Here is a 19,846-nt window from a genome sequence, read left to right on the forward strand (position 1 = left end):
GAAAGCTACAAAATTTTAAAAATAAAGTTGATAATTTTATTTCCTTTCATTTAAGTCTGTGCAACCTTATTAATAATAATTTAGATAGCAAATAAACATCATATCATGTTGAAGGAAGTTTTTAACGGTGGGCATCCTACAATTGCCCTATTTGATGATATAGTCCAAATGAGATTTAGATATACTTTATTTTTAAGATCATGTTTTAAAATGTGTTGGAAAAACATATGGACATTAGGGATATATATATAACACATATATTAAGGTGGGCCCACGGTCAAGATACCAGCCAGTAAAAATTAGAGCAGATCCTAATCTCAACGACCATGTAATATAAATTGAATCCCCATTAAGGGCCTATTTGGAACGTGGATTTGGAACCCCTGAATTTGAAATCCTCTTATTGTGCTTAGCACCTTGGATTGGGAATCAACTTTAATCCAAAAGGTGCTATGCATAGTATATTTACAGGGTTTGAATTTAATTATTAATCAACTTTAATATCTATAATTAATTATGTATGTAATGTTTGACATAATGGTTGTAATAAGCCCGCTGAAATATATGCTTTGCTTGAAACTGATGAAATTCCAAGTCTCAGGTGGGCCACAAGCATAAGATCATGTCCGAGTGACTAACTAATGATTTTTAACTGTTGATTTACATGGATAATGTTTGGACGGTGCTGGTCATTATATTAAAGTAATTATTGTGATGCAATTGATAATCTAATTACTTTGAGCTATCATTAGTTGCCCATGTGGCCAATAGAATAATAGCCTCATGGCACACATGTTAATATGCAACTCTTGAAAAGATTTTAGATGTAATCCAAGCTCTCATTGTGGATCTAATCCCTTCAAATCTTCTCAAATCTCCGTGAATCCAGGGTGCCAAATGACCCCTAACATCTAAAGAAGTTTTTAATGGTGGGCATTCAATGACTACTGTTTCTTGCGGTGTGATCCATGAGACTTGGATATACTTTATTTTTAAGAGAATGATTTAAAATGAGCTGGAAAAACATATGGACAGCGTGGATATATAACACATACATCAAGGTGGGCCCACAGCCAGGGTACCACCGACTTCAGCTTCCACTTTGACCTAGGTAGGGGTGTCAATGGGCTGGGCCTATTGGGCTTATCTATTATCGTTTGGTTGGCCCCGCCCAAGTCATTCCCAGCCCCACTTCTAGTTCAAATGTTGAGGCTCCGGTCGACCTTTTTGCTGCACCAACTAATCATCCAGGCCGTTCATCTAGAAGCTCTGAGCATAGATGGGCGTTGTAGTGAAAATCCTGATAATCAGAGATCACACCGTCCATATGAGCTAGGAACAGAGGTCTATAAGAAGATAGTTTGTAACTTATATTCTAATGTTTGGCGGGGGTTCAGGCACTGACATATATTTACATGTATATCCCACAAGATGAACGGTCCGGATTATCTGCTGGTGGGTCCCAAGGGGCGAGCTTGGCTTCAAGGACCCTCCTTTCTCTCCCCCCTTTCTAGAAGAAGAAAAAACATAAAAAGACCTCAAATTTCAAACTTCAAATCCCCCCATTTCTCTTCTTGTCAAAATCCCGCCTCTTCTCATTCCCCACACCCCATTTTTTTATATTACCCATCCTGCCCTTCTCTGTCTCCCCCCTTTCCCTTATCCTTCACCCCATGGCGCACGCTAGCGACCTTCCCTGCGATGGGGACGGCATCTGCATGCTCTGCAAGAAAACCCCCTCAGAAGAAGAGAAGCTCATCTGCAGCACGTGCGCCACCCCCTGGCACGCGACCTGCCTCTCAAACCCTCCTTCCTCCCTCTCGTCCCTCCCCCAATGGGAGTGCCCAGACTGCTCCACGCCGTCTCCGTCCGCCGCTGCCGGCGGCGATATCCGATTTCCAGCCTCCGCGAAGCCACCTCAGTCGTCCGATCTGATCGCAGCGATCCGTGCGATCGAGACCGACGGGTCGCTGACGGAGAGGGAGAAGGCGAGGCGGCGGCAGGAGCTAATGTCCGGGAGCGCCGCTCGGACTGCGGAGGCGGATGGATCCGATGAATCGAAGGCATCGAAGCCGAAGGAAAGCAGGAAGAATGACGTTCTTGGTCTCTTAGATGTGAACTTGAACTGCTCTTTCTGTATCCAGCTTCCTGAAAGGCCTGTTACTGTGAGTCTTCTTTTATTTATTTTTATTTTTATTTTTATGTTTTGGAAATTTAAATTTAAATTTATAAATGTTATTTTTTGGAAATTTGGTTTGAGTTTGGATTTTTTATTTATTTATTGGGATTTTTGAAGTTTTAGGTTTCTTTTATTTTTTTATTATCTCAAGACATTGAAGTCTTCGTTTTCGATGATAGTCTTTCCAAGACAATGATCTGAACTTACAAAGCCTTAAAGTTTGGATTTTGTGAATTTTTTTTTTTTTTTTTTTGGCGATTCTGTTTTTTTATTGGATGGGTGGATTGTGAGATCGATCCATGATCCGGGCCGTTCACAAGGTGGGCCCCACTGCTTGTTAGCCGTGGTAGGAATATCTCGCCGATTGGATGGTTCGAACCGTTTGATCATTGACCTGCATGTGTATGATAGAGAAAGAAATATGGGGTAACTGTCAGTATTGAGTAGAAAATGGTCCGTTGATGGGATGGGCGAGATTCCATTTGATGCAATTTTCCAATGGAGGCCATGGACCATTGGTTCCGCCAATCCATGGTCTAGATCGTAGACTATCGTGATTGCAGGAGCACCCTGTGGGTCATCACATTGATGGGAACCGTTCATACAGTGGGTCTGTCCTGGATGGCCCAGTGTGGAAAGTCCAACCACCTACACCTGACATTTTTCCATTGCTTTCAACCAGCTCAAATCTGCTGGAACTGACCAAAGTGCCCCACCTCAGCTTTCCCATAGTAAAAAAAAAACTACAATAATCCACTGGGGGAACTTGGGTCATTTTAGAATCTTACTGTGACTCGATTGAAATCGCCCCGAGTCCACCCAGTTGGTCTGAGTCAGCCAAAGGGCAATCTCATGACTCAGTGAAAAACTCAAGCCCCTGATTCATGCTCTCTTCTTTTCCTGTTACAGACGCCTTGCGGGCACAACTTCTGCCTGAAATGCTTCCAGAAATGGATTGAGAAGGGGAAGCGATCCTGTGCAAAATGCCGACACCCAATCCCACCCAAGATGGCAAGTCAGCCCAGAATCAACTCGACACTCGTTGCTGCGATTCGAGTTGCCAAGACTGCTAAAGCAGTCACGTCCGGTGCTGATGGTAAATTGAATGTCTACCATTTCGTGCACAACCAGGACCGGCCTGACAAGGCGTTCACGACAGAGCGGGCCCAGCGGGCTGGGAAGGCAAATGCGTGCAGTGGCAAGATCTTTGTCACGGTCCCACCTGACCACTTTGGCCCAATCCTCGCGGAGAACGACCCTGCAAGGAATCAGGGTGTGTTGGTAGGGGAATCATGGGAGGACCGCATGGAGTGCAGGCAGTGGGGTGTTCACCTTCCGCATGTTGCAGGGATCGCCGGGCAATCGGAGCATGGAGCGCAGTCAGTGGCCCTCTCTGGAGGTTACCAAGATGACGAGGATCATGGGGAGTGGTTTCTCTATACAGGAAGGTTTGTTGCCGATGTTCACTTGCTCTTCTCGCTCTCTAGTCTGTTAGTACCCAGTTGACTCGCTGAGTTAATCGGACTGACTTGGGGGAGTGAGCCTACTGTGTTTTAGTAGTAATGATCTTTAGAATAATAAGGCTGATGACATTTCAAATGCTGGAAAATTATAGGGTCGTGTGCATATGTTTGGCCATGGTTCACTGATCCAGACCGTTCACCAGATGGTTGGCATGCTGGATGAGGGACACTTCCAAAAATCTCTCAGATTGGAATATATTAACTTCAATCATTGGCCTTGTAATAGCTGTTTGATTATAAAGAATTACATGGTGATTTGCATTCAACTGGAAGTAAGCTGAAAGATTGAAACTGTAGGATCCTCTACTTTTTGAGATTTTGGGGCGTTCTCGTCAACTGTGACTGTGAGGCACATCAGATCAATGGTCTCGATAACTGAGCCATGGCCCCACATGCACAGAAACCTGTGCAGGCAATGTTTTTGCTGTCTCAAAATCATACCATTTCTTCCTTTTTGTTTTCTAAAATTGGACTGGTTATCTTTGTTTGACATGGTTAAAATGTATTGAAATTATCAGTGATGGTGAGTTGAGCAAGTTGTGTATGATGACTGACTGGGTTGCTCGCTAAACTCCGAGCAACCCATTTTGTTTTGCTGCCTTCTTCTTCAGGACACCGTTGTCATTGTTCTCCTTTCATCTTCTTGAAGAAATCCACCTACTGCATGACTATTATTGTTGTAATTACTATAAAATGAAGTGACTTACTGAGTTGAATTTCATAGATTTTAATCAACTGCCTCATTTGCTGAGTCACCGAGTCTCTGAATTACACTTAGCTCCATTTTCTTTTTTCTTATATGAATCTGCCTACTTTTAATTATTATTTTGTGAAGTCTCTCTTTGGTTGCATTAGTTAGCCCTTATTAAAGTTCACTACTCTTAGGGCCTGTCTGGAATGGTGGAATCCATAAAGTGGATTTGGATAGGAAAACGTCACATCTGTGGAAATCTGTGGAAATGAATCCACTTTAATATGTTTGTTTTAGCACATGGATTTCCATGGAAATGTGGAAAGGTTAATGGTCAAAAAGTAAGAGTTGTTTCTCAAAAGGTGTGGAAATCTCCACGTCTAAGGGTTTTTTTTTTTTTTGGAAGGAAATGGAAATCACATTTTTTGAATCTTGTTTGTCACCAATGCAAACAGCCCCTAAGCTGCTCAGGTTAGCACAGAGCTGAGTCACCGAGTTTCTAAACTGCAGAAGACGACATTTGCATTCATCATCCTACGCATGAGTACATGCTGTTAATGCTGTTATTGCTGCCCTTCCTTCTCTATTCTGTAAAAATAAGCCTATTGGTTTTCATGACATGCCTCTTGATGCGTTTTCCTGTTTCTTGAGCTGATTCTGCTGGATTTGATCATGATATTATCCCAATGTGATGGACAGTGGCGGGAGAGACTTGAGTGGGAACAAGCGAACGAACAAGGAGCAGTCGTTCGATCAGCAATTTGATAAAATGAATGAGGCACTGCGGGTCAGCTGTAAGAAGGGTTACCCAGTTCGAGTGGTGAGGTAAGTGGCTCAGATTCTTTCCAATTGGATTGAATGACACTTATACATATTTTCTAAGGGCCCGTTTGGCCGGGTGGATTGGAAGGGATTGAATGGTACTAGGGTGGATGGCATGGATTTCTAGGTAATGATGGTGTTGTCAGTGGATTGTCTTGAGATCCATGGGATTGCTCTATCCCTGGATTGCTATATCCAGTCTGTTTGGCACGCCCGGCCAATCCCGGGATTAAACCTTCCTATCCCTTCCAATCCCTCGAACCAAACACGTCCCAGGCAAATTTGAACGGATTAGAGTGGATTGGATGGGATTTAAAGGTAATGATGGTGTTGTCAGTGGATTGTCTTAAGATCCATGGGATTGGGATCGGATCACCGATTCTGTTTGGCACGCCCGGCCAATCCTGGGATTTAACTTCCAATCCCTTCCAATCCGACTGGCCTAACGGGCCCTAAAGCACTTACAAAAGAGAATGTAGTCTGTGTCTAGGTTAATAAGGTAGAAGTGGCCATGACTAAGACCTGGTTAATCTTAAGCAAGCGAAGCTGATCCAATGCCTCAGGGCTTAGGAGCTCACTGTACCTCCACATCATTTGCAGCCATGTGGCATATGCGGCCTAGATCTGGACTGTTAAATTCAGTGGGTCCTAATAGTGATGAGCCAAAAAGTAAAGATCACTGTTTGGACAGAGACAGAATTATGCCAGTTAGAAGGAATGAGTTGGTTCAAGTTGAAGGCTGTAAAAGGCAAGGGAAGGTCCAAAAGGACATGGGTGGAGGTAGTAAGAAATGAATTGAGGACTTATGGTTTAACTGAGGATATGGTCTGTGATAAAGTGAAATGACAGAATAAGACACATCTAGCAGACCCAATCAATTGGCATGATGCTTAGATGATGACAATGATGATGATTGGATGGTCCTTTCCATTTAATCGCTTGGGTGCAGTGGACAGAGGAGCAATTGCCCAGATTCAATGGTAAAAAGTTTCATCTATTTACAAAGAAAGAACTGTCCATTAAGGCACTTCTTGCTAAGTCCTTGGTAAGCCCAAATAATGGTGAGGCCCAATGTTATCAAAATCGTACAATTCATATCGTATCACATGGTTGTATGATTTGAATTGTACACCCAAATCACAAATCCTAAATAATTGTACGAATTGTAAGATAATTATAGATTCGTAAAGGGGCCCAAAAAATATTTAAAAAATCAATTTATTATTGTTTTTTATTCAATTTCTTCCTTTTCTTTGTACCCTTTTGCTCATAAAATATGAAAAAGGTTCTCCCCAATTAAAAATATCTTCTTTTTTTTTCTGAGAGAGAGAGAGAGAGAAACTTGGGGATTTTGATTTTCAAAAACCCAAAACAAAGAAATCAAAATATATTTTGATTCACAATGGAATAGAATGCCATTTTTTCTAACATGATTCTATACTCAAGAAAGGTTCAAAACAAAATTTTTAAGGACCATAAAAAAATTTCAAAAGACAACAAAAGAAAACGAAGGAAAAGGGCAAGGATCCTTTACTATCATGATATATATAACTTTTTTGGTGCATGTTGATGGTAAATGGATGATTGATGCATTCTCAATCTTTTATGTCTTATATGTATTTTTTTGTAAATTAGAAAAAATCTTACGATTTACAATATGATTTGCGATTCAATGCAATTCAACCCCTCTTATGATTTGCAATACAATAACAATTTTGACAACAGTTGTGAGGCCCATGGATGAAAGGTCCTAATCTCGGCTATGTATGCTATGTGTAAGGTAACAATGTGGAGGCACGGTAAGTCCTGTTCCTCCAGAGGTTCATATTATTAAACACAGCAGTGTAACTTTTGGATCAACAATGCTAGTTTATAACAGTAAATACCATCATCAGATAAGCGGTTAATTGGGACAAAAGAATAAAAAATATTAATTATGTATCCTTTAAAAAGAACAATGTTTGAACTTTTAACCCAAAAGCAGAAGGAAAGATTTAGTAATTCATTTTTCCATAGCTAGCTTAAAGTAAGACTCCTGTCCTTTAGTTCATGCTTGAGATTAGCTATGTGCTTCATTGTCACCTTGAAATGTAGATGACCTTTACACCTAGTGTTGAAAATATCAGTTCATAAGAAGGTATGGCTTTTAAGCTATTTTTTCTTGATGTCCTCACCAAATTGTTCATTATGAGTTGCTTTGCAGATTTTGCTTCCATTTATTGTTTATAAACCACTACTCTTTTGATGTTAAAGCCTAAAGTAAAAAAATTTCTAATGATCCATCAATTTTAATGACCAGATCTCACAAGGAGAAGCGTTCATCCTATGCGCCAGAAACTGGGGTGCGGTATGATGGAATTTACAGGATTGAGAAATGCTGGCGCAAAGTTGGAATTCAAGTAAGGTTATTCATTTTACTTGTGATGATTTGTTAACCACACGTTCTTAGACAGCTGTTTGGCTTATTTGCATTTACATTGCAATTGTGTTCCTTTTTTTCCTTGATAATCTATGGTTCTACATTGCGTTTAATTCCGTTCATGTAATCGAGAGATTCTAAGTGTCCTGTTTTCAATCGATGAGTGCTTATGGTTGATTTCCTCTGTGATCAGTTTCGAAGTTCTTTCCAATCGTGATCCTTTTTTCCCTCAATAATTTATGGTTCTACATTGCGTTTAATTCCATTCATGTAATCGAGAGATTCCTGGTGTTTTGGTCTCAATCGATGAGTGCTTATGGTTCGTTTCCTCTGTGATCAGTTTCGAAGTTCTTTCCTGCTTGGCCCTGATTCCACTATCAGGTTTCCTTTCCTGATAAAATATTTGATAAGCTATGCTGGTCTTTTGCAGGGTTTCAAGGTCTGCAGGTATCTGTTTGTCCGATGTGATAATGAACCTGCACCGTGGACCAGGTTTGTGTTTGGCATTGTTGGTTTCTTGGTTGTGCTTTTAATAAGGGCTTCTGCACACACACACACACACACACACACTCTCTCTCTCTCTCTCTCTCTCTCTCTCTCTCTCTCAAACACACACACATTTGAACTGCAGTGATGAAACTGGTGATCGTCCAAGATCTTTGCCTGACATTAAAGAACTAAAGAAGGCGACTGATATTACTGAAAGGATGGGAAGCCCCGCATGGGATTATGATGTATGCATTTTATCTCTTTCCCTGTCCTTCTCTTTTCTTCCACCATTGCTTGTTTCTTCTATTAACAAGAGAGAATTCTGAACTGGACAACTCTATGTTAAGAGTCAGCTAATTAGATAAGTATAAGGGTGCATTTGGATGCACAATTGAATTGAATTGCAATGATGGCTCTAGTAGCAGAAATGACCGCCCCTAATTTTGTTTCTTTGCATTCATATTGAGTGTTTGTGTTGACACTTGGGAGTCATTGTGCCTTTCACACATACACTGGAGAGGCTGGGCGGTGCAACCCGGTCATCGAGTAAATGAGATCCTGACATCCAAAGTGCAAAGAAATCAACAAGAGTACACCCACAAGATTATTTGAGTAGAGTTGGGGAAATACTTCATTAATATCAAACTTCATCTTATAATACTTCAAAAAACTCAACACTTACCTCCCACACCACCCCTCCTTTTATAGACCCTAAATGAATCCTTAATGAGAATCCTCCCAACTAAGAGATTGATTTTAAATAAATTATAGTTGATTTCTTAGTTGATTTCAATCAATTTAATCTACCTAAAATGGTAAAAGCCTAACAATAATAAAAAGAGCAAATTAAGGAAATAATCTTCAAAATCGCCAATCACATCTTTAAATAAGCCCTCATATCATCAATCACATCTCTCCATCTCTCTCCCAAATAGTAAATTGTAACTCTTGATGTTTAGGCCCCAAATCTATAAATAAGCAATCTAAAATCAGCATATATTAGGCCTTAGGGTGGGCTGTGGGCTTAAATCATTGGGCCTATGGGCCATACTAGGGGCTTAATTTGGTTTTAGTTTCTTAATTTAGTAGTTTGATTGTGAGTAGAACTCTAATTAGTGGAGTAAGTAGGTTTACACCAGGAGTTGCATATTGTGAGTAGAACTCTAATTAGTGGAGTAAGTAGGTTTACTCTAGGAGTTGCATAAGTAGTAGTTTGAAGGTTTTTTTTTTTTTTTTTTTAAAGCGTGCCTCTCTCTCTCTCTCTCTCTCTCTCTCTCTCTCTCTCCATGTATCTCCACCTTGTGTGAACTGGAGTGCTTTGTGAGTTGAAGCACGCATAGCGGCTCTTAGTATATAGTTTTCGAAGTCCACAATCTGGGCTTCAATTTGCAGTTGCAGTTTGAGGTCTACTTTATCTTTCTTTTCATTTCCTCTTGATTAAGCTGAATGTTTGTACAAGTTAATTGTTTTGTAATTTGATATATTCTTCCCCACCTCCCCCTCCCCCACCCATTATCGTTACGTTGAAGAATGCTCGATTTACAAGCGTTCAAATTTCTATTTTTAGATTCTCTCAAGTGATTATTTCACAAATGTACAAAGCTTCCGTTAATTTCAAGTCTTTTAGTTTGGGGTACCAAAAATTGTGGATTTCAGTCTTTGCATGCTTAGATGTATTCTCTCTCCTTCAGGAAGAGAATGGCTGGAGATGGGCAAAGCCGCCGCCACTGAGCCGAAAACCGGTGGCCACTGGAAATCCTGAAGACAGGAAGAGAGCTAGAAAAGCTATAAGGCGTGCCCAGAACCTCTCTGTAAGAGAAAAGCTCCTGAAAGGTTTGGCTTTACTCTGCATTGAACTTGCAAACATAGATTTGGCAGCAGATGTCTTGGGTTGGCAATCATGATCAGACCTGAAATATAAGCCTTCAAACGCTTGATTAATAAATGGGAATGACCCACCTGAAATCCACCCTTACACAAAACCTTTGCCTTTCATCAGTGGAAATGTTGAGTAGTCTTCCAGCCAAAGCTTGAAAATTGAGAATTAAAATGGCTAATCATAAGAGCTGGGCATATGTATTGTACTCTTCTCACATGTTCCGATGTGGCATGAGTGGGGAAGATGCAGGACATTCATCCATCAGGCCTGCCATGTAAGCACCACGGCCTGAAAATGGGGGCGGTCCAAATTAAATGTACCCCATGATTAGTTGTATGATAAATTTGTTCTTACCACCGTCTGAGTGTTTGGTGGTGCAGAATTCTCTTGCCTACTCTGTCGTAATGTGATGAATCTTCCACTCACGACTCCCTGTGCTCACAACTTCTGTAAGCCGTGTTTGGAGGGCGCGTTTGCTGGCCAGACGTTCTTGCGTGAGAGGATCCATGGTGGAGGACGGACCCTACGAGCTCAGAAAAATGTCATGATGTGCCCTTCCTGCCCCAATGATATCTCTGACTTCCTTCAAAATCCTCAGGTACGAGCATCTATCAGTTGGTAGAAAGAGGAAAGTTCCATGAAGTCTGCATCGAAAACATCCTCACTGTACATGTGTCACTTGTGCACATTGATCGCGGCTGTTTATTTCCCATCCCATCATGTCAGTGTGCCAAAGCCCACGAATAAAGATGGTTGGACTGGGTTAGCCTGTCAATCACTGGATAGGAAGTGGGCAGCTTAAGTCAAATTTGAGCAGAGCATGATCAATGGTTGACTTGTAACTCAATTCATAATGATCAGATGGTCAGGATAGGATTGCCCAAATGATGCAATTTTTTTGGTGTGGCCCATTTGCTTGGCTGAATACTAGATCAATGGGTCAGTGGCATGAGGTCAGCAGATGTATGTTAGGAACTGCACTTCATAGATCTATGATGCATAGTTCTATGGTGGGACCTTGATGAGTGAAGTGGATTATTTTTATTTATTTATTAATTTATTTTACAGGTTAACAGAGAACTGATGGATGTGATCGAGTCTCTCAAACAGCAGACTGAAGAAGACATTGAGTTGGGCGAGGATGGAATCAACGTCATAGCAGAGAAGTCTCACCTCACTGAGGGAGATACTGAAGTTGGGTCTGAAATGCCAGAAGCAGCTGATGAGGACAGTCAGATTGCTGCGAACGAGAGCAAACAATCACAGACGTACCAACAGAAGAAAGCTGTTATGATCAGCAGGGAATCTGATGATGCTGGCTCTGAAAATCCTGAAATGCCCGAATCGAGTGATGAGGATTGTCAGATTCGGAAGGCTGAAAGTGCACGGCCAACAACTTGCAATCCAAAGAAAAGTGAAACTCCGAAGAAGGCTAAAACCAGTAATAAATCGAATGAACCAGAGCCTGAGAATCCCAAAAGGGCAGATGGGGGAGGTAGTGATCGTCGAACTCGTGCATCTGAAAAGAAACAGCCAGTGACGTATGAGCGGAAGAAAAGCGAAACTCTGAAGAAGGCTAAGAACAGTAAGAAATCCAATGAACCAGAGCCTGAGAATCCCAAAAGGTCAGATGGGAATGGTAGGGACCGTCGAACTCATGCAACTGAAAAGAAACAGCCAGTGACATATGAGAAAACTGGAAATGGGAAGAGGGCAGTCAGCGGCAAGAAATCAAATGAAGCTGACGCAGATAATCTTGAATTAGCGAATGGGGGCAATAAGGACCACAATACTCCTAAAAGCAAAGAGCCAGTGATGTACAATTGGAAGAAAGGCAAAGATGCAAAGAAGGCTACAGAGAGCAAGAAATCCGATGAGCCTGGCTCAGAAGATAGTAAAATCCTTGACCGCGCTGCAGCTGAAATCAAGCAGCCAAAGACGTACGTGCGGAAGAGGCCCCTGACCAGGAGCTGTTCGGCAAAGATGGATGAGAAGATAAAACCGAGCAAGGAATCTGGAGATGCGAAGAAGCCTTCCAAAAGCAAGAAAACCCAGGAGTGTGGTTCTGAAGATCTTGAAATGCTTGATGCGAGCGATGAGGACGGTCCGACAGCTGAAATCAAGCAACCAAAGACGTACATGCGGAAGAGGCCCTTGACCAGGGGCTTTGCAGCAAAGATGGACGAACAGAAGGCCAAGAAGAGCAGGAAATCCACCAAAGCGCAGGAAGACAGCGGTGGCAATTCACCGTTGAGCCCACTGCTTGTGCGGTCGGATGATGACGACGACTTTGAGTGATTGTGGTCTCAATTGGGCGGGTCCAATTTGGATTTCACGATGTGGGTATATTGCTTCTTTTTTGGTGTTATCAGCTCTGATGTTCAAATGCGGTGAGAGGCATGATTTTGTGCACACCCACCATCTCTGCAGAGGTATTCCAACGTCTCACAAGTTCAAATTTTGAAAAAGAAAACAGCTTTTTTTGGGTAGTAAAATGTATAGAGAGAAGCTCCATGGCTCTCAGACTACTATGAGTTACAGTGCTCTCAGTTGCATTGGCACACTTAAGACAATCCAATCCATGGAGTGCTGTTCATTAGATTCAACACTCATTTATTGGGCTAACACTGATCTGACAATCTTAACCATCTGATCAGTAGCATTTAATATTGATGATTACGATTATTTGCACAATAGGTCCAATAAACCATTTGATCTATGTAATTATTAGGGCCCATCATGGATTGCTTATGATTCGTAAAGGATCACTTTTTTTAGTGTATCGTCACCATCCCATCCATGGTTTAGGAAGAAAAGAAAGGGGCTAAAAAAAGGCCAAATTGGGGATGGATTGGATAATCTTATCAGTGTATTTTTGCTTGGTAGCCCATGATTCTTGAGTTAATGGACTGTTTAGATCGATCAATTTGACTGTCCAAATGATCCAATGCAACTAGAGCTGCATAACTCATGGTGCTTCGAGAACTAGAGCATTTCTCAAATGTTTATACTAGCTTTCAGTCTCTTTGTCAAGGATTTTAGTGGAATATAGTTTATATTATTTGTGGATGAGGTTTGCTAGCTTGCCGTTCCTGCCCCACTATGTGATGATCTAGGCCATTCATCTAGAAGCTCTGATGGTATATGTTCAACCTTGAAAAAATCTCACTGACCAGAGATCATCACCCATCCATGAGAAGGTATGGGCTGGTTTTTCTGCATGGTTGTTTTTTTAAATCACTCGTGTATTGATCATCATATCTTGGATGCGTGAGATCTTTTTCTTATGAACCATCCATCCGTGGATTTGTCCAGGGTATGGATCATTATGTCGTGGTGCTACTCTGTATGTCTACAAGTTATACTCACGCAGTGTGTGATGGATGATACACAGGTGGCATACTAGTCAAATTAAACCATCCAGATTTTAGCCTGATTTATTATGAACAGAAAATTAATCTATTTGACTATCCGATTGGTGGACATTTATTGGACGGTTAAAAATGAAAAATATCCAATTCTCCATTTCAACCAACAAGTGTCCACCAAGTAGAGTTCACAACTGACCACAGTGGCCTGCTTAATCTACCATGCGGGGGGCCTATCTTGATGTATGTGTCTAATCCACTCTGACCATCCGTTTTACCAGATCGTTTTAGGCAATGAACCCAAAAAATGAAGCATATCTAAAGCTGAAGTGGACCACACCACAGGAAACAGTGAATTGAATGCCTACCGTTAAAAAATTCTTGGGGGCCAAAAGTTTCGGACCAATATGATATTTGTGTTTTCCCTTCATCTGTGTCTGTTTGACCTTATGAATAGGTTGGATAACAAATAAAATCGTTGTGAGTCCTAGGAAGGTTTCTAGGGTGGATGTCATTGTCTCTCACTGTTTCCTGTGGTGTGGTCCACATGAGCCTTGGATATGCTTCCGTTTTGGGATCGGTTCATGAAATGAGCTGGTAAAACGGAATAAGACACATACATCACGGTGAGCCCCACAGAGGTTACTCAGTACACAATCCGCTTCTTAATTTCAGTGCCTACATATCAAGCGTCATACGAATCCCGAGTAGCATATAACACCTCATTTATACAATGGGCGGGCTTTGGGTCTCAGTTGGTGCATGTGTGGCCCGCTCATGACCTTAGAGAAATGATCAGCACCACAGCTTTTGGTACCGTATCAACATGCTCTTGCATGGGACATCTATACGGTCGAAATAGCTAACCCCACTATGAAGATCGCTCTTCTTGAAAATCATAGCGATGCATTTCCTAGGTTGGCCACACCTTTATGCTGATTCTGACTGTTGGTTGTCCATCAATTTCAATGGTGGGGCCCATATGATGATCTGACATGCCTGAGTTTCGTGCCAGTTGATCTTTATGTTGGACCTATGGAGAGAGAGAGAGAGAGAGAGAGAGAGAGACCAGCACAGTTGATTAAGCTGGCTGCTGGAATTAGACCGAATATATTCGATTTTATTAAAGAGGTCCAGAAAATTTACGGTGTGGATTTAATGGATCCTGTGAACTTAGGTTGTTCAAACCAGTCACACTATCTTGTACAATGACCAATGATAAATACAGACCTAAAACCCCCATTTCTCTCTATCATGGTACAAACATACATTCATGGATGGTTGCTCCTCCAGTCCCTCTCCTGCTCTTCCTTTGATACTGAAGAAGATGAGAAGGATGCTGACGTGGACGACATCGCAGCCGTCGAAATCATAGGACTCTGATCATACATACTGGACCCCACGTACTCTATATCTTCATCCTTACTACACAATAGCTGTGCATATTGATGTAGATCTGGGTACGAATCCTCCAATGCTGGCGTTGAACTAAGGCTGTCTGATGCGGTAGGCCCTTGATCAGAGACATCCCTGCCGTCCAAGTAGAAGCCAGGATTGGACAGGGCTTGCACTCTCTCGGGGAAGTTCAGCTTAGCTTTTGATCCTTTGAATCTGAGAGCAGCTTCATCATAGGCTATGGCTGCAGACTCTGCGCTGTCGAAGGTGCCTAGCCATACTCGGGCCGCTTTGTGTGGGTCCCTTATCTCAGCTGCCCATTTACCCCATGGCCTCTGCCTCACGCCGCGGTAGTTCCTTCTCCTTTCTGTAGGTTGACGGTGGAGATCTAAAGATGAAATGAGACGCGTCAGATCTTACGGTGTAGATGTTGTTGTCGCTTCAAAGGTCTTGATCATGGCTCATGGAAATGAATAGTATTTTTCAGAGAGTTCGAGTAACAAGGAACGAGGGTGGTCCAGCTGACGTGTGACTGTGAGTGCCATTCAAGCCGTCCATTCCATATTATGTGGATCCAAACTCTAGCATGAGCCATAAATCAGGTGGGCCACACCAAAGGAAACAATGGAGTAGGGCGTCCACTAGAGAAACTTACAGATGTCTATATGTCATCCGATCCAAAATTTATGCGCCCCCAAGAAGTTTTAAACGGTAAGTGTCAAATCCTCACCGTTTCCTCTGGTGTGGGCCACCTGAGATTTGGTTCTGCCTCATTTTTGGACTGATGGGCTAAAATAAGCTGAATAAATAGATGGCCGGCATGGATAAAACACATACATCGTGGTGGAGCCCACGGAGCTTTGACACGAGCCAGCTGGCGTGTCGCTAGCCAAACCGCGTCCTAATGTGTGCTCCGCTCACGTATGTGGCCTCAGGACTGTTTCATTGGTAGACGTCTTTATCCAACTGTTTTGTGTGGTGTGGTCCATTTGTGCTGTGGATAAGCTTCAATTTTGGACTCATGCCCTAAAATTAGCTGGCAAAATGTATGGACAGTGCTGATAAAACATATAAATTACGGTGGGCCCCACAGTCCTTACCCCCAGTAGCTACGTGGTGCTGAGTTTAACACGCCATCCGCATCCGAGTTCCACGAAATAACGGAGAGGGAGAGAGAGAGCTAAATGACAATCGAGCTTTCTTGGCCCGCCGTGATGTGTATGTCACATTCACTCCACCCATCTTTTGAAACACCTTATTTTATGACCTCTGCCCCAAAAGCAAGCCTTATCCAAAACCCAGGTGGGCCACATCACAGGGAACAGTGAGGATGCGGTCACCCACTATAGAAACTTCCATGCGTTCACCATCTTATCCAACCGAAGAGACATCCTAAAGTTCAAGCATGATCCAAAACTCAGGTGGGCCACAATGCTTAAAATTAGAGTTTTGAGTCGTGATTTTACACTGATCCCCTGTTGTCGCCCACCTTGATGAATATTTCGTATATCCATGCTGTCCATCCGTTTTTCCATCTCATTTTAGGACTTTTCTCCAAAATTCAGGTGGACCACACCACTAGAAACTGTAGCGATTGATCATTAAAAAGTTATTGTTGGCCATAAAAGCTTTGGATCAATCTGATATTTATATCTTCCCTTCATCTAGATCTGTTTAGCTTTATCAACAGGTTGGATGGAAAATAAACATTACGGTGGGCTTTAGGCAGTTTTTAATAGCAGGAAATCAATCACCACCGTTTCCTGTGGAATAGTTCACCTGAGATTTCGATCTTCTTAAATTTCGGTAAAACATCTTATAATGATCTGAAAAAACGTATGGACGGCGTGGATATATAATAAATTCATCAAGGTGGGCCCCACGGTAAGTGTAACACACATTAACGTGTTACCCGGGTAACACCTAATCCGCAGAGCTCGGATGTTGCAAAGGACTCCTGTCCGAGAGCCCGTCTTGGATAAGGGCAGTAATCCAATGCACCCACCTCAGTTCCCCACTGTGGTGCACAAGAGGTGCACCAGAGACGTGAAGAGCCCAATCTTCAATCTGAACCGTCCTTTCTTTATGGAAACAATGAGGCCCACTAGACGGATGGATCAGATTAATCATTGGACCATTCACATCTTCAATAAACTGCAGTTGCATTATTCCTGTTTATGGTCCGTATGGTTGATAGGGCCTGTATGCCAAGATTGTTCGATGATCTAAACCATCCAATCTTCTGTTTGAAATTCTAGATGGGCCTCAGTCCAATAATCATGCTGAAGGAATGATCCTGACCATTGATTTGTATAGTAGAGGTCTGGTAATATTGCAAAATGGTGAGGAAAGATGGAAAAGACAAAAAAGGAGAGACATGAAGATACGTGCGAGAGACAGCAATGTGTGGAAAATGTAAAGGATAGACTTGAGGATACGTGTAAGACTGCGATACGTCTTTATCCGATGGGCATCCGATACGTTCGAGAATATGGTCATCACCAAACGTTTGACTATGTGGAGCCCACCCTTGATTCGTGAGTTCCATCTAAACCGTCAATTACGTCCCCCAGTTAGGCCTAGATCCCAAAAATCCAGCATATCCATAAATCAGGTGGGCCACACCGAAGGGGATAATGGGGGACCATGTGGAGGGTGAAGCCCACCATAGAAACTTCTAGATTGAATATGGGCTTCTCCGTGTTTCTTATATTCCATCTAGACTATTCAACAGGGGTAGTCCACTAGGATGAAGGGACAAACCAACAATCAGGTCATAAAAATACTCAGGTGGGTCACACCACATGATTATATATTGGTTTTAGGCTTTTAGTCGTGATTGCACATTGCTTCTGTGGTTTGTTCCACCTGATTTCTGGATCAGGATGGTTTTGGAATGTACGGTGAAGACTCATCATGATGCACGGTTTTGATTCTTTATAAACATCACGAGTGGGCTCCACATGGCTCTAACGTGTGGAAACACAATCAGGTAATCACCATACGTCGAACGTCTGGGATCCATTAATTCTCTCAATAGAAAGCCTTAATTTTTAGATTCGTCCCGAAAAAATGGATGGACGGCGTGGATTAAACCCATACATCACAGCGGACCCCACGGAATGCGTTATCAAGCTTTTGAGTTAAAAAACGTTCTTATAATCGCGATGAGCCAGTGTCGGTTCATCTCCGCTCACTGGATTATATTTTTTTGAAATCCACGCCGTCCATCTGATGGGCCCTATCTTAGATGAATTTCTAAGGAGAGACCACACCTACCATGAATCCTATTCGTTCGATCTCCGATGTTGAAATGTAATAGGGGAAAATTCAGCAAGTCGTCCATCTATATTCTAAAGGGAAACATCCACTACCGATGGTTTTTATTTTCCAATTATCATTTTTTCCTTATGATAGGACATCTGCAGTGGGTCCCATCATATGAATGGTCCGGATTCATCGATGCACAGCGATAGATGCTAGCAGCACTGAACCAATAATGGTCCATCGAGACGAACAAAAAATTCATCAATGCAAACGATAAAGAGGACAAGTGCAATACTAAAGGCATCTTGTCAAGTACATACTTGAGTTTGCTAATTGCTAGTCTCACACACAATTCTACACGCAGACACACGTGCCAAACTCGGACACTTGTGCAAAATCCTAACGGTCTGTTAAGTGGGCCCATCTTAAAGATGGCATGTTCAAAGTCTGAGTTTGTTCAAACTATCAATTACGTCACACGTGTAAGAAATGCCTGAATGACTGAAAAACTTGCAGGCGTTCTAAACCATCCGTAGGATTCGTTGAACAATCCGAGACTTCTGATCAAGTGATCTGTAGGATTGATCCACCTGATCAACGGCTCAGATTACGTACATAAATGTTACGTTAGCACCTGTGGCTGCGTGTGGGGCCCGCTAACGTCTCCAAGTTAGCTCTTGGAAAAGACGAAAATTACTTCCAAACCCATGCAACAGCCAAGAATTGTAGCATACCTTGCTCTTGATATGGCGGTTGGAAGGTGCCCGATTCCGGCACTTGTATCGGGTCTTTGGGCCCGAGTGCTGTTCTCTCTGTCTCGCTCGTGCCAATCACGTGAGAGAGGGCTGATACCATGGCTGAAGTGTCACGCTCGGCACGTGCCGAGTCAAAAACAGGGAAGGGAGTATGACTCGGCTCTTTTCCCCTCCCCTCTGATGCATCGGGAGGAAGAGGCCTTTTCCCATGCCTTCGATCCACCTTTTATTATTGTCTTTTCAACGGCTCAGGTCGTCTTATCAGAGGTGGGATTCGCATACCCCAGGTGGGTTTGGTGGGACTTGACGATTAGACGGTGAGGATGGAGGGATGGAGAAGAACTGTGTTGTAAGTGTTTGGAGAGAGAGAGAGAGGTTATCCCTGGTGGGTCCAGTGGGACTTACCGATCAGACGGTGAGGATGAAAAGATGGAGGAGAACTGTGTTATTGGTGTTTTGAGAGAGAGAGAGAGAGAGAGGTACCGGGTTTTATTGAGGAACGTTGGAGCCCGGCCAGCTCTTATTCCTTCGAGGAAGTTTCTCGTATGAAGTAATGAACTCGATTTGGTTCATTGCATCGGGCGCGGATTAGCTACTGACAGGTTGAGTAGCGAGACTCGCTACCGAAGTGACGTCACCAAGTTCCGTGGACCCCACCATGAAGTTTGTTTTTTATCCGCACCTTCCATCCATATGTAGATGTCATTTTAGGGCAATATCCAAAGAATGAGCTAAATATAAAGCTCCAGTGGACCTCACCACAGAAAAAAGTGGGGCCAGTGACGCCCACCATTAAAAACTTCTAAAGGCCACAAAAGTTTTGGATCAAGCTTATAGTTGTGTTTTCCCTTATTTCATTTCTTTTTTAACTTTTGAACAGGTTGGATTTCAAATAAACATTATCGTAGGCATTAGGATAGCTTCAACGGTGGGAATCACTCTCCCCACTGTTTTCTGTGATGGGGTCCACTACAGATTTTTATCTGCCTCATTCTTTTTCTCATGACCTAAAATAATAATTCAAAATGGATGGACGGTGTGGATACAACACATGCGTTA

General features: G+C 42.5%; 2 protein-coding genes across 2 annotated transcripts; one reads left to right on the top strand and one right to left on the bottom strand.

Annotated features, from left to right (window-relative positions):
• The first annotated feature begins 1,397 nt into the window (after window positions 1-1,397).
• On the top strand, window positions 1,398-13,071 carry LOC131239291 (E3 ubiquitin-protein ligase ORTHRUS 2-like). The gene is made up of 9 exons (XM_058236919.1): window positions 1,398-2,165; window positions 3,089-3,627; window positions 5,093-5,218; window positions 7,515-7,614; window positions 8,065-8,126; window positions 8,266-8,368; window positions 9,815-9,956; window positions 10,383-10,600; window positions 11,071-13,071. Exons 1-9 carry the CDS (start codon window positions 1,674-1,676, stop codon window positions 12,298-12,300), a joined length of 3,012 nt encoding a protein of 1,003 aa, XP_058092902.1. The 5' UTR covers window positions 1,398-1,673; the 3' UTR covers window positions 12,301-13,071.
• A 1,398-nt stretch (window positions 13,072-14,469) lies between these two features.
• Window positions 14,470-19,315, bottom strand: LOC131239292 (ethylene-responsive transcription factor ERF113-like). The gene is made up of 2 exons (XM_058236920.1): window positions 18,767-19,315; window positions 14,470-15,153 (listed from the first exon to the last, which is right to left on the bottom strand). The coding sequence occupies exons 1-2, from the start codon at window positions 18,885-18,887 to the stop codon at window positions 14,642-14,644; spliced, it is 633 nt and encodes a 210-aa protein (XP_058092903.1). The 5' UTR covers window positions 18,888-19,315; the 3' UTR covers window positions 14,470-14,641.
• Between the last annotated feature and the right edge of the window lie 531 nt (window positions 19,316-19,846).

Source organism: Magnolia sinica, chromosome 3, assembly GCF_029962835.1.
Source record: "Magnolia sinica isolate HGM2019 chromosome 3, MsV1, whole genome shotgun sequence".
In the NCBI taxonomy this organism is placed as follows: domain Eukaryota; kingdom Viridiplantae; phylum Streptophyta; class Magnoliopsida; order Magnoliales; family Magnoliaceae; genus Magnolia; species Magnolia sinica.

What these genes read in the sequence shown, in the direction of transcription:
- LOC131239291 (XM_058236919.1), top strand. Translation starts at nt 1,674, where the DNA reads ATGGCGCACGCTAGCGACCTTCCCTGCGATGGGGACGGCATCTGCATG. An exon ending in GGCGCAAAGTTGGAATTCAA is followed by an intron (nt 7,615 to 8,064) that starts GTAAGGTTATTC and finishes GGTCTTTTGCAG; the next exon opens with GGTTTCAAGGTCTGCAGGTA. An exon ending in GAACCTGCACCGTGGACCAG is followed by an intron (nt 8,127 to 8,265) that starts GTTTGTGTTTGG and finishes TTTGAACTGCAG; the next exon opens with TGATGAAACTGGTGATCGTC.
- LOC131239292 (XM_058236920.1), bottom strand. Translation starts at nt 18,887, where the DNA reads ATGGTATCAGCCCTCTCTCACGTGATTGGCACGAGCGAGACAGAGAGA. An exon ending in ACCGCCATATCAAGAGCAAG is followed by an intron (nt 15,154 to 18,766) that starts GTATGCTACAAT and finishes TTTCATCTTTAG; the next exon opens with ATCTCCACCGTCAACCTACA.